This window comes from Ornithorhynchus anatinus, chromosome 8 (genome assembly GCF_004115215.2).
Source record: "Ornithorhynchus anatinus isolate Pmale09 chromosome 8, mOrnAna1.pri.v4, whole genome shotgun sequence".
NCBI lineage: Eukaryota > Metazoa > Chordata > Mammalia > Monotremata > Ornithorhynchidae > Ornithorhynchus > Ornithorhynchus anatinus.
Genome location: NC_041735.1, coordinates 28,213,077 through 28,228,064, shown reverse-complemented (window position 1 = coordinate 28,228,064; position 14,988 = coordinate 28,213,077). Strand labels below are relative to the sequence as shown.

Below are 14,988 nucleotides of genomic sequence, written 5' to 3'. Positions count from 1 at the left end.
CCAAGTACTATTCTAAGCACTGGGGTAGATACAAGTTAAGTAGTTAGAGGTTAAGTAGTAGAGAAGCAGCGTGGCTTAGTGGAAAGAGCCCGGGCTTGGGAGTCAGAGGTCATGAGTTCGAATCCTGCCTCTGCCACTTGTCAGCTGTGTGACTGTGGGCACTTCACTTCTCTGTGCCTCGGTTCCCTCAACTGTAAATTGGGGATTAAGACTGTGAGCCTCACGTGGGACAACCTGATGACCCTGTATCTACCCCAGCACTTAGAACAGTGCTCTGCACATAGTAAGCGCTTAGCAAATACCAACGTTCTTTTTTTCCCACCGTCACCAGCACAACTGGGATTAGAACCCAGGTCCTCTGACTTCCAGACCTGGGCTCTTTCCCCTAGGCCAGGCTCTTCTCGCGAGTTTTCATTTTCACAGAGAATCCCTCTCTCCCGCCCGCTTCCACCCACGTTCAGTGCTCTCCTCAGCTTCCGTTGGGCCGGCCGGGGTAAGGATAAGATCTCGAGCCAACCCGTGCGGAGGGGTGCGGACTTACCACAATAAGTGTAAATGAGTTTGGAGTCAATAAAGCGCACTCGGAGATTGTGAAGCACCGCCGGCTCATGGAGATAGCTAAGAGCCGTGAGGTCATTCTCCCCCACCAGGATATCAGGGTTTCGTAAATGTGGTAGCTCCTTCGTCTTTGGATCCAGACGATATTCCAAGTCCTGGAAATTGGGAAACACGACATTTGCAGAGACAACGAATCCACTGAAAACAAATCACGCCCTCGGTATCTGTTTGCTCGTTTCGATCGGTTTCTCTGCCGCGGCATTTGTTAAGCACTCGCTACGCGCAAGGGACTGTGTTAAGCTCCCGAGAGAACAAGTTAACCAGGGTGGATACAGTCCTTGACCCACGTGGGGCTCAGTCTTAACCCCCTTTTTGCGGATGACCCCCATCGCCAAGTCATCGTGCCTCAAAACTCATCTCTCCTGAATTTGAAGGGCAAAGGGGAAATTTTTGAAATAAGTGGGAACTGAAAAACTGCAAATCTTAAAATGATTCCACCCTCACAACTCAGTCTTTCTGGAAGTTGCGGGAAGACCCAAGAGAGGCTCAGAAGTGAAGTGACTTGCCCAAGGTCTAACAAAGCAGACAAATGGCAGAGCCAGGATTGGGCTCTATAAATTATTTACTTATAAGTAAATTACAATTACTTAACGTCAGTCTCTCCCGCTTGATGGAAAGCTCGCTGTGGGCCAGGAACGTGACTACCAACTCTGTTAATAATAACATAGTAATAATCATAATAATTATGGTATTTTTTAGCACTCACAAAGTGCCAGGCACTGCCCTAAGCGCTGGGGTAGATACAAGATAAATGGGTTGGATGCAGTCCCTGGCCCACACAGGACTCACAGTCTCAAGAGAAGCAGCGTGGCTCAGTGGAAAGAGCACGGGCTTGGGAGTCAGAGGTCATGAGTTCGAATCCCGGCTCTGCCACTTGTCAGCTGTGTGACTGTGGGCAAGTCACTTCACTTCTCTGGGCCTCAGTTACCTCCTCTGTAAAATGGGGATGAAGACTGTGAGCCTCATGTGGGACAACCTGATTACCCTGTATATCCCAGCGCTTAGAACAGTGCTCTGCACATAGTAAGCGCTTAATAAATACCAACATTATTATTAATCTCCATTTTACAGATGAGGGAACTGAGGCACAGAGAAGTTAAGTGACTTGGCCAGGGCCACACAGCAGACAGGCAGGAGAGCCGGGATTAAAATCCATGACCTTCTGACTCCCAAGCCCACGCTCTATCCACTAGGCCATGCTCTTTCTGTTGCACCGTACTCTCCCAAGTTTATTACATTGCTTTGCACTCAGTAAGCACTCAATAAAAACCACTGGAATTGGAAATGATTAATGCCAGACAAGACTGTTTATTTTATTCCGTTTAATAGCATTTTATCTCCATAGGGGAAGGGGAAGAGGAGAGGGAGCGAGGCTGATTAACAACGGCGCGGCTCGGTAAGGCTGCTCTACCTGCTTACAAGACTGGCATAGCCAATGCCCTTCCTTTAATATTTATGCCAATGGAGATGAGGGCCATCCTCAGAAGGACTTTGTGGCGATACCGTTGACCTCTCGGTTCTTCGAAACTTCTCCCAAACTTTGTGGAAAACCTTTAAAATGCGACAATTTGAAGAGACTTACAAGGACTGAAAAATTTCAATGCTATTTAAAAAAGCCAAAACACCCATCGCCAAGTCGCCGTGCCTCAAAACTCATCTCTCCTGAATTTGAAGGGCAAAGGGGAAATTTTTGAAATAAGTGGGAACTGAAAAACTACATATCCTGAAATGATTCCACCCTCGCAACTCAGTCTTTCTGGAAGTTGCAGGAAGACCCAAGGGAACTCTGGTCTCTCCCGGCAACACAATATAATAGATATACAATATAATACAATCCCGACTCTGCCCCTTGTCAGCTGTGTGACTGTGGGCAAGTCATTTCACTTCTCTGTGCCTCAGTTCCCTCATCTGTAAAATGGGGATGAAGACTGGGAGCCTCACGTGGGACAACCTCATTCCCCTGTATCCACCCCAGAGCTTAGAACAGTGCTCTACACATAGTAAGCGCTTAACAAATACTAACATTATTAATAGGATTCAACGCTGCCCGGTGGGTGGTGATGTGTATTGTTAAAAAGGGTGAATGGTGGGCTCTCGGAGTCTGGGTTAGGCCTTGAGAGTCCTTGAGCTTCTGAGCGACCAGGAATCCCAAGAGTGAGGTCAAAGCTGCCGCAGATTAAGGTCTTCCGAGAAGCTACCTTGCGGGAAGGGAAAAGGTGAGAAGGGGGAGAAAGGAAGGGGGATGGATGTCTGAGGCCTGTCTTGGCATTCTAAACGGAGCCTTAGAATATTTATAGAAAAATGACTAATAAACCCAGAGTTTCTGGGGTGGCCGGGATGGAAGAGAGAATCCCGTGCGGATATCTCCTTGCTGAAAATTGGATCAAATCGGTTGAACGTTTTCCTACTTTTTATGGCCACTAGAACGAGAGCGCCTTCAAGGGACTGCCTACGTCAAAGTATTTATGGAACTTGCTCAGCAAGCCAGCGTGGTCCTCTCCACACAGTGGGGGCTTAACCTATAGGCCGCGATCATGGCGATACACACTTCCCAGATTTCGGATTTAAGTGCTCAGGATGAGTAGCTGTTTACTTTTGGCTTTCTCCTTGTGTTGTGTGACTCTCAGTGGTGGCTGGTGCATCAAGGGGTTTAATGCGACTGGATGAACCGAATCAGGGGCTAGAAATGTAGGGTTTCCCGGAGGCCACCTGGCTGACCATCCCCATTTAGTTCCTCCTCCCGTAGAGAACGGAGGCACCCGGAGTGCCAACCCAGAAGCGGCAGAACAGGGTCCTGGGGTAGCCAGGTTAACCAAGGTAACTCCCCGGCACCTCGTGTGAGTTTAGACTCACTGCAATAGGGTGGGACTGGGGCTGGAAACGTAATTCAGATGGGAACGATAACGAACTTCTGCTGGGAGACTATCTGCTGCATCTCAGTGGCTTAAGCGTTTCCAACAGTCCCCTGGCTTATCCTCTTCCAAATGCTAACCCTCTGAGGGTAACGATCTCATCCCTTCCCCTGGAGTAGGCAACATCTCCAGTGGAAAGAAGGGAGCGGAGCAGCCTTGAGAGGAAAAAGAGCCTCAATTAACACTTGGTGCTGATAGAGATGAAGAAGAGAGGAGTGTGACTCCTATGATAAACAAGCAGCAGGGAGCGGTCACTGCCCTTTCTGAAGAAAAACAGTTTTCAGGCACACGTTATTAATGAACACAGTGCAGGCAGACGCTAAAGACACTTCTTATTAAGGGAATGAAGAGATTTTTTAAAAGCTATTCGAGAGGGCTGACTGGACTGGGATTCAATCGCACCTTTTACAGATCGGTGCTGGCCAGGGAATTGCCAAGTAACTGAAGCTGCTTGATTGCATCACGCCTCTTAAGGTTTCTTTAAAAAAAAGATTCAAAAGAAATGCACTTTCGAGATGTCACCTTCTCCCCCAACACAGACCATTTTAATACCAAAACGACAAAGCCTATCCACCCTCGGCCATATGCCATGCTGCTGAACCACTCCCTTGAGCACCAAATACACTGCCAGTCCTCTAATAATATCCACAGCAATCCTCAAAACAAATGAGGTGTTTCTTCCCAACACTCGGGTGTCTCCGCCACACTGAGACAAACAAAATGTGGCGGGGCGTGGAAGAAGAGGCTCATAAAAATTACATTTTAATTAAAATGGTGCCCAATAATGATGGGACCCATGAAACCAGCTCCCGTTTCCAGATTTCATTGGTTTTCAGAAACTGTTTCACCGTCCTCTTCTTCCCACTCTGCTATCCATCTCCAACAGAGCGGATGTTTGGCACCCTGCTCAGAAATCCGGGGAGACTTCAGGAATAGTAGCTTTTCGGGGGCCAAATAGCCCAAAGCTGATCTCTGAAACAAGGGCTGAACACTCCCCTTCAGTCGCATGAGCAATAAGGAACAATCCCAGAACCGCCTCCATTTTGTCCCAGTCACCACAAAGGTTGATCTTCCTTACCTTGCCTTCCTCAAGGTGAAGCTGGAGCACCTTGTCTCCTGGTTTGTAATCTTTGAGGAGCTCTGCTGACTTCCAAACTTCCTCAGGGTCAGGGATCCAAACCCTGGCAAACTGCAAAACGAAAAACAATTCGGTAAATCGATTTCTTCACCTGGATTTATAATTGGCTCTCAAAACAGCATCATAAATGGCAACTTTAATTTCTGAAGAGTTAGGACAAAAGAAAAAAGCATTATAAGTTCCAAACATTTGGCCACAATATAGTTCTCAAGAAAGAGCAATGTTTATAAACCTAAATACATTCACTGAGAACACGATCGTTCTCTTAATCTACTTAATAAAAAACCGCCAGAGACTCCAGACACAGCTCCAAAAAATCAGTTAAAACGCGTGCTTTATTTTCAGCTATTACTTATTTTCAAGCCAAATTTCAATCCATTTGCGCTTTAATGCCAAACTCTACACTGAGGGAGTTTTCAAAGGATTAATTTTCCATTTTTCAGGATTCTTGTCCACAGTTCGTCTCAGACTTCCTAATTATAGTAGCCAACCACTCTAACTTTTCTCGGACACCACTGTAACGTAATTGATTCTTTTACATGGCAAATCCTTTCAAAACTTCAAAGCACTCGAAATGTTTGGTTAGCTATAAAGGAACCCACAGACCACCCTCTATTGACGACGGCTCTGTCAGCAAGATCAAAGCAAAGCAGTGGGTCAGAAGCAGCGTGGCTCAGTGGATAGAGCCCGGGCTTGGGAGTCACAGGTCGTGGGTTCTAATCCCGGCTCCACCACTTGTCAGCTGCGTGACTTTGGGCAAGTCACTTAACATCTCTGTGCCTGTTACCTCATCTGTAAAATGGGGATGAAGACTGTGAGTCCTACGTGGGATGACCTGCTTACCTTGTACCTACCCCAGCACTTGGAACGGTGCTTGGCACAGAGTAAGCGCTTAACAAATACCACCATCATCGGCAAAGCAATAATGTCCATATTAGTCTAAGATATCAACGAAAGAGTGTGGACTGAAAGCAATTTCCTACAAGGATGGGGAAAAAAATCTTTTAACTGATCAAAGGAAGAGTAACCTTAATACGGACTGAGCCGGGTAGCAGGAGGCAAATGGGATGGCCGACTGAAAATGTTCACGGAAGCAACATGTTTCTTAACCGCACTTAATTGGCTCTGGTTGATACAGGCGGCTACTGACGACACTGTGGGAATCCTGAGCACTGGAAATTACGTGACATCCTCTGCATCTTGCTGGGTATAGAGCATAATGCAACGATGTTCCATTAACACTGCAGAAGGAAGTTAAGCTCAGCCGAACTTTAACTGTTTCTCCGCGCGGACTGCTGACAACTCCTTTTGCTCTCAAGCCACTGTATCCTCTCCCAAGGCCAGGTGAAAATGGGTGGCACTTCTGGATCACAAAACCCCGTCGGGAGTGCCAACCTGGCTGAACTCTGGGCGGGGAGGTGCCCTGAGGTCATCCATTCTAACACAGGCAGACATAGGGAACGAGTCAACCAACTCTGTTGTTCTGTACTCTCCGGCCCTTAATACAGTGCTCTTTGCAAAGAGTAAGTGCTCAGTAAATACCACCGATTTCTGGAAAGAGAGCCTGGGGTGGGAATGGGAAAATCCGAAATGCTGCCCACGAGGCACGCTGAAGGCAATGCTTCTGGAAAGGCTTGGAGGGAAGTGCTAACCTCCTCACTGTGCCTCGTCCTCACCTTCGACCCCTGGCCCACGTCCTACTGCTGTCCTGGAATGCCCTCCCTCCTCGCATCTGCCAAACTAGCTCTCTTCCCCCCTTCAAAGTCCTCCTGAGCGCTCACCTCCTCCAGGAGGCCTTCCCAGACTGAGCCCCCCTTGTCCTCTGCTCCTCCTCCCCATCATCCCAATTCCTTCCCTCTCCCCGCCCCACAGCATTTACGTATATATGTACGTATTTATTATTCTACTTAGTGTATTAGTAATGTGTACATATGCATAATTCTATTTATTTTGGTTCTATTGATGCCTGTCTACTTGTTTTGTCGTCTGTCTCCCCACTTCTAGACTGCGCGTCCATCGTTGGGTAGGGATTGTCTCTATTGGTTGCCGAATTGTACTTTCCAAGTGCTTAGTACAGTGCTCTGCACACGGTAAGTGCTCAATAAATACAACTGAATGAATGAAGTAGAATGGAGCATATTTATGTGAAGGTTGTTTTCCCAAAAAGCTTATTCTTTCTACATCTTATCGTTATGTAAATTGGTTTATGTCTGCCTAGCTCGATCATCACTCACATCAGATGGGCACCTAATGGCATGCAGAACTGGACCCAAAGTGTAATTTTTTTTTAGAAATAAGGTCCTTTAAAAATATGTTTGCCAGGCAAGCCTTCCTCACCAGAAAGAAGACTTGAAATATTCGGGCTAGAAAAATTCTGAAAGGCTCCAATTTTGATAAGATGTATAAAGAATAAGCTTTCTGGGAAAACAGCCTTCAAATAAAAAAACAATTTTTGTAAAAGCTGCTTTTCTTCTAAGAAATTCCCCAGAGAGGGTCTCTAACCTGGTCCAATTAGCACACTTCTCTTCGCTCCAACTTATTTATATTAACGGAAACTATTTCAACCTCTGGCTATGTAAACTCCTCCTCACGGATGACACATGGGGCCTACTTGCTCTAATAATAATAATGATGGCACTTGTTAAGCGCTTACTATATGCAAAGCACTGTTCTAAGCGCTGGAGAGGATACAAGATGATCAGGTTGTCCCACATGGGGCTCACAGTCTTAATCCCCATTTTACAGATGAGGTAACTGAGGTGCAGAGAAGTGAAGTGACTTGCCTAAGGTCACACAGCTGACAAGCGGCTGAGCGGGGATTTGAACCATGACCTCTGGCTCCCAAACCCGTGCTCTTTCCGCTGAGCCGCGCTGCTTCTAAATATCTGCACTTAGAACGGTGAATTAGGCAACTCTGATAGGATGCAAGGTACACACACTTTCAAAATACTTTGATCTTAATACTTCTGTCCAACTACAAACGAGGGGAAAGAATACTATTTTATAAACAGCTGACAACCACACAATTCGCTCATAAAATAGGATGCCTCAAAAAAGAAACTTCTCTAAATAACAGGATTACGGAGGTTCTCAAGAGATCAGTTCATCCAATTTATACATAAAATGTATACGAAAAACACGCAGTCTGCCATTCTCCCCGCCTTAGAAACTTTATTAAAGGCATGTCTTCTTCAAAAGGCCTTTCCTAAACCCACATTTTTCCTATTCTTTCTCCCTTTGGCATCATCCTTGCACTTGGATTTGTGCCCTTTAAGCATTTGATACTCACCTCACCCTCAGAGGAGGGTGGGATTAGAACCCATGACCTCTGACTCCCAAATTCGAGCTCTTTCCCCTGAGCCAACTGTACTCTCCCAAATGTTTTGTGGAGTGCTCTGCACACAGTAAGCACCTGATAAATTAGTGTGGCTCAGTGGAGAGAGCCCAGGCTTGGGAGTCAGAGGTCATGGGTTTGAATCCCGGCTCTGCCACTTGTCAGCTGTGGGACTGTGGGCAAGTCACTTGACTTTTCTGTGCCTCGGTTCCCTCATCTGTAAAATGGGGATTAAGACCGTGAGCCTCACGTGGGACAACCTGATTACCCTGCATCTACCCCAGCGCTTAGAACAGTGCTCTGCACATAGTAAGCGCCTAACAAATACCAACATTAATTAAATTGATAAAATGGTAGATTTATAGATAAAAATACACACACACGGAAAACATCCACAGTACTTAGATACCTACACAGACTTTCCTCTACTCTAATGCCAGAAGCCTTCAGAAACATTACCAAAATCCACAAACTTCCTTAAAAAAGAATTCGTTACGCACTTATAGCTTCAAGCACTGTTCTAAGCATTTGATCCATTTTAAACAGGTTGGACACAGCCCCTGCCCACATGGGATTCACAGTTTAAGTACGAGGGAGAATGGGCATTTAATCCCCATTTCTCAGATGAGGAAAAAGTACAGCGTCTTGCCCAAGGTCACACTCCAGGCAAACGGAAAGGCTGGCATTAGATCCCAGCCCCGCGCTATTTCCACTAGGCCATGCCGCTTCTCAAAGACAGAAAGACGAGAGAGCTGATTGCAAGAATCACCGTGTCATCTCATCGCTCTCCTCGGTTGGTAAAATTCTAGCCAGGATACTCCTGAGTTCGTGACTGAAGAAAACTAAACCCTACGTTCTCTGAATCTAAGTGTGGCTTCAGACCCCCACCCGGGTCAACAGACACGGTCTTCGCTGCACAAGAGATACAGGAAAAGGTGTCGGGAGAAAAAGCAAAACCTCCAAACTGCATTTAGAGACTTTGACAGGATTAGCATCCCTGGGATCTGGATAGGACTAAGCAAATCGGAACACATTCACCAAGCTCCTAACTCTATTTCCCTTCAGTATGGCTAAGTGCGTCCGAGTAGCAGGTACCCAATCTGTTTCCCCCCCCTTCTTCATAATAATAATAATTATGGTATTTGTTAAGCGCTTACTATGTGCAGAGCACTGTTCTAAGCGCTGGGGGAGATACAGGGTAATAATGATAATAATAATGTTGGTATTTGTTAAGCGCTTACTATGTGCAGAGCACTGTTCTAAGCACTGGGGGAGATACAGGGTAATCAGGTTGTCCCACATGAGGCTCACAATCAATCCCCAGACTGTAATCAGACTGCCCCACGTGGGGCTCACATTTTTTAATCTCCATTTTTACAGACGAGGTAACTGAGGCACAGAGAAGTTAAGTGACTTGCCCAAGGTCACTGCAGGGCTAAGGGACCTTATGAGAAGCAGCACGGCCTAGTGGCAAGAGTACGGGCTTGGGAGTCAGAGGACGTGAGTTCTAATCCCAACTCCGCCACTCTGTCTGTCGGGGCAAGTCATTTCACTTCTCTGGGCCTCAGCTACCTCATCTGTAAAATGGGGATTAAGACAGTGGGACCCCACGTGGGACAACCTGATTACCACCCCAGAGCTTAGAATAGTGCTTGGCACGCAGTAAGCACTTAGCCAACACCATAATTACTATTATTGTCTACGTACTCTCTTATAGTGTACTCTCCCAAGAGCTCGGTACAGTTCCCTGAACCCAGAAAGTGCTCAAGAAATGCCACTGATCCAACGATTGCTATGGAATGACATTAAGCCAAACAAGTCGGCCAGCATCAAGGAAACCCTATACACCATTATCAACACAGAGTTCGATCAACACTTTCTGCAAATTCTACTACTGTTGAATGATCACGAAGTGAAAATCTGAAGCAAGGTCAGTTTTCTTTGAGAGTTTTCTAGGGGGAGCACTTGCCTATTCATCTAGGGACCTAAAATCATATCCAGGATCTTCCCACTCCTGTGGACAAGAGAGAGAAGCCACAATTCATGGATAAAAGCCTGGGGCTGTTGCATAAAATAAACTGACTGACTTGAAAACCTAGCTCCTCCATCATCCTATTTAATGAGGATCTGAAACAGATACAATTAAAAAGAACCTTAAAAGCTAAGGATTACCGTATCAAAGCACTTCATCGCAACATCACAGGCTTTTTACATAAAGCAGTTGCTTCCAGATTTTATTATCACCCAACAGCCCAAGTCAACACTTTCAGAGCAACTTTTGTTTAGCCCTACAACAATTCTAATTTGGAAGTGTTGGTTTGTTTCCATTTTTGTGGCCAAAAAAAAAAAATGCTTGCTTCAAAAATGTTTCCACAGGCTGGCTGCCATTTAAATCCTCCTCCTCTCATGACCTTTCACAGTAGTCAGGAATTCTCATGAGACTTCACTAAAAGAAATCACTGTAAAATTATTTGCAATGGGAAAGACAACCCAAGAGTTTTTATAACGTGTGTTTGGAAGAGTCAATCAAGGGTATTTCTGACTGTCTTGGGCAAAGACCTGTACTAAGCACTCAGACAGTACACCAGAAGCCAGAGATTCAGTCCTTTCCCTTCAGGATCTTATAATTTAATGGATTATAATAGGCCTGCAATTACTTGCAGTGGTTAGATGTGTGCAGGCATACATTTTTAAAAATATTTTTACTACCACTTGCTGCGTCCTCCCTCGCCACCACCTATTGCAACAAATCCCTCGCGAGGATCCAGGAGGAAGGTACATGCATACAAATTTCATGAAGGCTCTCTAATAATAATAATGATTATAATTGTATTTGTTAAGTGCTTACCATGTGCCAAGCACTTCTAAACGCTGGGGTAGATACAAGGAAATCAGGTGGTCCCACGTGGGGCTCACAGTCTTCATCCCCATTTTACAGATGAGGTAACTGAGGCCCAGAGAAGTGAAGTCACTTGCCCAAAGTCACACAGCTGGCAAGTGGCGGAGGCGGCATTAGAACCCATGACCTCTGACTCCCAAGTCCGTGCTCTTGCCACTAAGCCACGCTGCTTCATCAGACACATTCCCTGCCCACAACGAGCCTACAGTCTAGACAGGGAGACAGTCATTAATATATATAAACAGATAGATAAATAAATACATTACAGATATATATATATGTGTGCTGTGGGGAAGGGAGAGAGGAGGAATGAATGAAGAAGTAAGTATGAGTGGTGCAGAAAGGAGTGGGAGAAGAGAATAGGAGGGCTCAGTCAGGAAAGGCTTCCTGGAGGAGATGGGTCTTCGATAAGGCTTGAAGCCAGGCGGAGGGCAATCATCTCTCTGATATGAGGTGGGAAGGCGTTCCAGGCCAGAGGCAGGACGTGGCCGAGAGGTCGGCAGCGAGACAGACGAGATCGAGGTACATTGAGAAGGTCAGCACCAGAGGAACCAAGTGGGTTGTTGTAGCTAGGTGAGGTAGGAGGGGGCAAGGTGATTGAGTGCCTTAAAGCCAATGGTGAGGAGCTTTTGTTTGATGCGGAGGTGGATGGGCAACCCCTGGAGTTTTCTGAGGAGAGGGGAAACATGTTCCGAATGTTTCTGATAGAAAATCTCTCGGGCAATAACTTGCTTCAGCAATTTACCAGCTTATCTGCCCTATTGGACTGCAGGCTTCTACAGGGAAGTGATCACATTTATATTTTCTTTGCGTTTCTCTCGGATGCCTATTAGAGTACTCCACACACGGTGAACGTTCACATACGAAAGATGACATCGATGATGATGAGGATGTTACAGAAGGTGGGAAGGAATGGGATTGGGAAAGGAGTCTGGATTTTGTGATGTTAAAATAGAGATGCACAGCTTGACTGTGAATTTGGGACTACTCCAGGTTTCCGGGCACCCTCGTTGGAGTATCGTAATTTTCCATAGCATCTGCCCAGAAACTATTCATCTGTTCTCCTAAACCTAAGCCAAAAATAAAATCGGAACATCCCTTTAAAGTCTCCTATATGAAGTCAAGCCCACACAAAACCCTTTCATTCATTCGTTCAGTGCTATTTATTGAGCACTTACTTTGCGCAGAGCACGGAACTAAGCGCTCGGGAGACTACAGTAGAACATTAAACAGACACACTGCCAACCCTGAGACGATAAGATCAGTAACCACACTGATATTAATGACGAAGATCCCAAATCTCCCATACAGAATCCTTAACGGGAAAAGTTTGGGAACAATTCTTCCAAATGCATTTCTACCCACAGTCAATCACCTGTAATTATTGAGGACTTAATAATAATAATGTTGGTATTTGTTAAGCGTTTACTATGTGCAGAGCACTGTTCTAAGCGCTGGGGTAGATACAGGGTGATTAGGTTGTCCCATGTGGGGCTCACAGTTTTAACCCCCATTTTCCAAATGAGGTAACTGAGGCACAGAGAAGTGAAGTGACTTGCCCAAGGTCACACAGCTGCCACGTGGCAGAGCTGGAATTCGAACCCATGACCTCCGACTCCCAATCCTGGGCTCTTTTCCACTGAGCCACGCTGCTTCTCCTGGGTGCAGAGCACTGTTCTACCTGCTTGGGTGAGTACACTATACCAGAGTTGGAAGACTTGTTCCCTGCCCACAATTAGCTTAGAATCTAAGAGGGAGACAGCCATTATTATATGTAAATTACAGATATGGATATAAGTGCAGTGGGGCTGAAGGAGGCGTGAAGGGTCCGAGGAGTGCCCCTTATTTTTGGAAAAAAAGAGAAGGGAAAAATGAAAAAGGCGAAAGTCAGGAGGAGGAGAGTTGCAAGCTACCCCACCCCTGCCTCCCGTCCCAAGGGCATTTTCTTAGCCCTTCAAGTTGCTGTGCAAAAGCACCAGTCTGGCTTGCCTGAACTGGTCTCTGGCATTCCAGACCAAGTGTGTGGAGCCTTTCTCAAGGTGCTTCAGCCCCCGAGGATCAGAATCTGGGCTCTCTAAGTAAGGTGGAGGAAGGGGAAGGGCAAAGAGCTAGCTTCTAGCTGAAGAAATCGGGGAAATCAAGGCTCACACCAAGATGGGGGCGTTCCCAAACTTCCCGTTTGAGAGGAAACACCCTAAATCTGCTTTTTTCTTCTTGGGAGATCTCTAGTAAAACCATTCTTTTTCAAATTTCAAAAAAAAATTAGACTGTAAAAATACCTGTTAGAGATTCATATCGATTTCATTTAAACACGGACTATAAACTGTCCTTTGCTAATAATGCCATTTATTTTCAAAATCCAATTTTACACTAAAGAACTTTATGTAAAAAAGTAGTAATCAAAATCATTTATCCTAAAATCAGTAGCTGAAACTGACTAAAACTGTCCGCTTTTAATCATTTCATGGTAGCGCACACCGGATTAATGGTTCAGGCGTCTTCTAGCCAGACACGGTTCCATTCCTTCTATGCCTGCCGCCCCCCATCTCTGAAAGATAAAGGGAAGACTAACACCAAGTTATTGAATCGGGTTTAAAATAACTGAGAAAAGGAAAAACAGCTTGCAAAATTTTTAGCTCTCCAAATCACTGGTTTGCAGTTTAAATAGACATGGAGTCTTGTGAATTTTACAGGCGGATTTAAAAAAAAAAAAGAGGTCACAATTTGCACTGAGGAGCACAAAGTTAAAAAATAAATTTAAAAATTTTTTAAGTGGCTATTTCTCAAGGACACCAACCACACGTCAATTTCTGACAAACACAACACATTATAAACATTCCGATCTCCAATCATGCTAAAGTGTTTTTCCCGGTCCATTAATTCAATCAATTTTCCTACAACTGCTTGGTCTTCAGAAGCCATTTCATGATATGTCACTCAAATATACAAAACACCAAAGGTCTATTTAAAGATGAGCAACACCCAGTCACAAATGATTTTCTTCCCACGACGCACATCTCCCACATGCCAGTTCAATCATGTTTAATAGAAGGGCATAATGAAAAAAACATCGCGCTCTATTACGTTTCAACCTTCAACAGGTTTTGAAAGGTTGCCCGAAGTATACTTAACGCCTTTTTCTTTTCGAAGAATTAATCAACTTATTGAACACTAAACTGCACTTGTCACAGGTTTTGCTAGGAAAACGGAGGACAGGAAGGATCGCTGGCCTGTTCCGTGATCTTGGGATAATAATAATAATGACTATTATTATTATGGTATTCGTTAAGTCCTTACTTTGTGCCAAGCGCTGTTCTAAGCGCTGGGGTAGAGACAAGGTAATCAGGTTGTCCCACGTGGGGCTCCCAGTCTTATTCCTCCTTTTACAGATGAGGGAACTGAGGCACAGAGAAGTGGCTTACCCAAGATCACACAGCAGACAAGTAGCGGAACCAGGAATAGAACCCACGTTCTCTGACTCTTAAACCTGTGCTCTTTCCACTATGCCACGCTGCTTCTCATCATTTCACTTCTCTATGTCTCAATTTCCTCATGCATAAAATGAGCATAGGATACCAGCTCTCCCTACCACTCAAACTGTAAACCCCGTTCGGGGTTGGTACTGTGTTTGTTCTGTTTATCTTTATACCTTACCCAAAGCTTGGGTATATATAGTGCCTGGCAGAGAGAGACAACTAATTTCATAAATATTAATGAGTTTTACCAGGTGAGAGCTAATTAGCCACCCGCTGACAGGCAGAACACAATGTGGAATTCCCACTCAAGATCCAGAAACAAAATCCCAATTCTGTCAACCGGAGAGAGGCAAGAAAGCCAAAGACTTGGTTTCACTCCTGAGAAACTCACCTTTTCCCCTGGATTACTGAAATCATAATCATAATAATGGCAACTATTATTATTAGTTTACTCAAGTGCTTAATATGTGCCAAGCACTGTAATAAACACCGGGATAGATAATCAGCTTGGATACAGTTTCAGCCCCACAGTGGGCAGAGAGCTTAAGTGGGAGGGAGAACAGGGATTTAAAGCCCCATTTTACTGATGAAGGAAACTGAGGCACAGAGAA

At 45.2% G+C, this 14,988-nt stretch overlaps 1 protein-coding gene across 10 annotated transcripts in view; it reads right to left on the bottom strand.

Moving 5' to 3' along the window:
* Positions 1 to 14,988, bottom strand: part of MYO5A (myosin VA) — a 208,685-nt gene that overhangs the window by 120,433 nt on the left and 73,264 nt on the right. For all 10 annotated transcript variants that reach the window (XM_029070243.2, XM_039912918.1, XM_039912917.1 and 7 more), the window contains exons 2-3: positions 4,609 to 4,719; positions 542 to 713 (exon numbers count right to left, since the gene is read on the bottom strand). In XM_029070243.2, the coding sequence (XP_028926076.1) occupies positions 542 to 713; positions 4,609 to 4,719 (283 nt within the window). The remainder of the gene's footprint in view (positions 1 to 541; positions 714 to 4,608; positions 4,720 to 14,988) is intronic.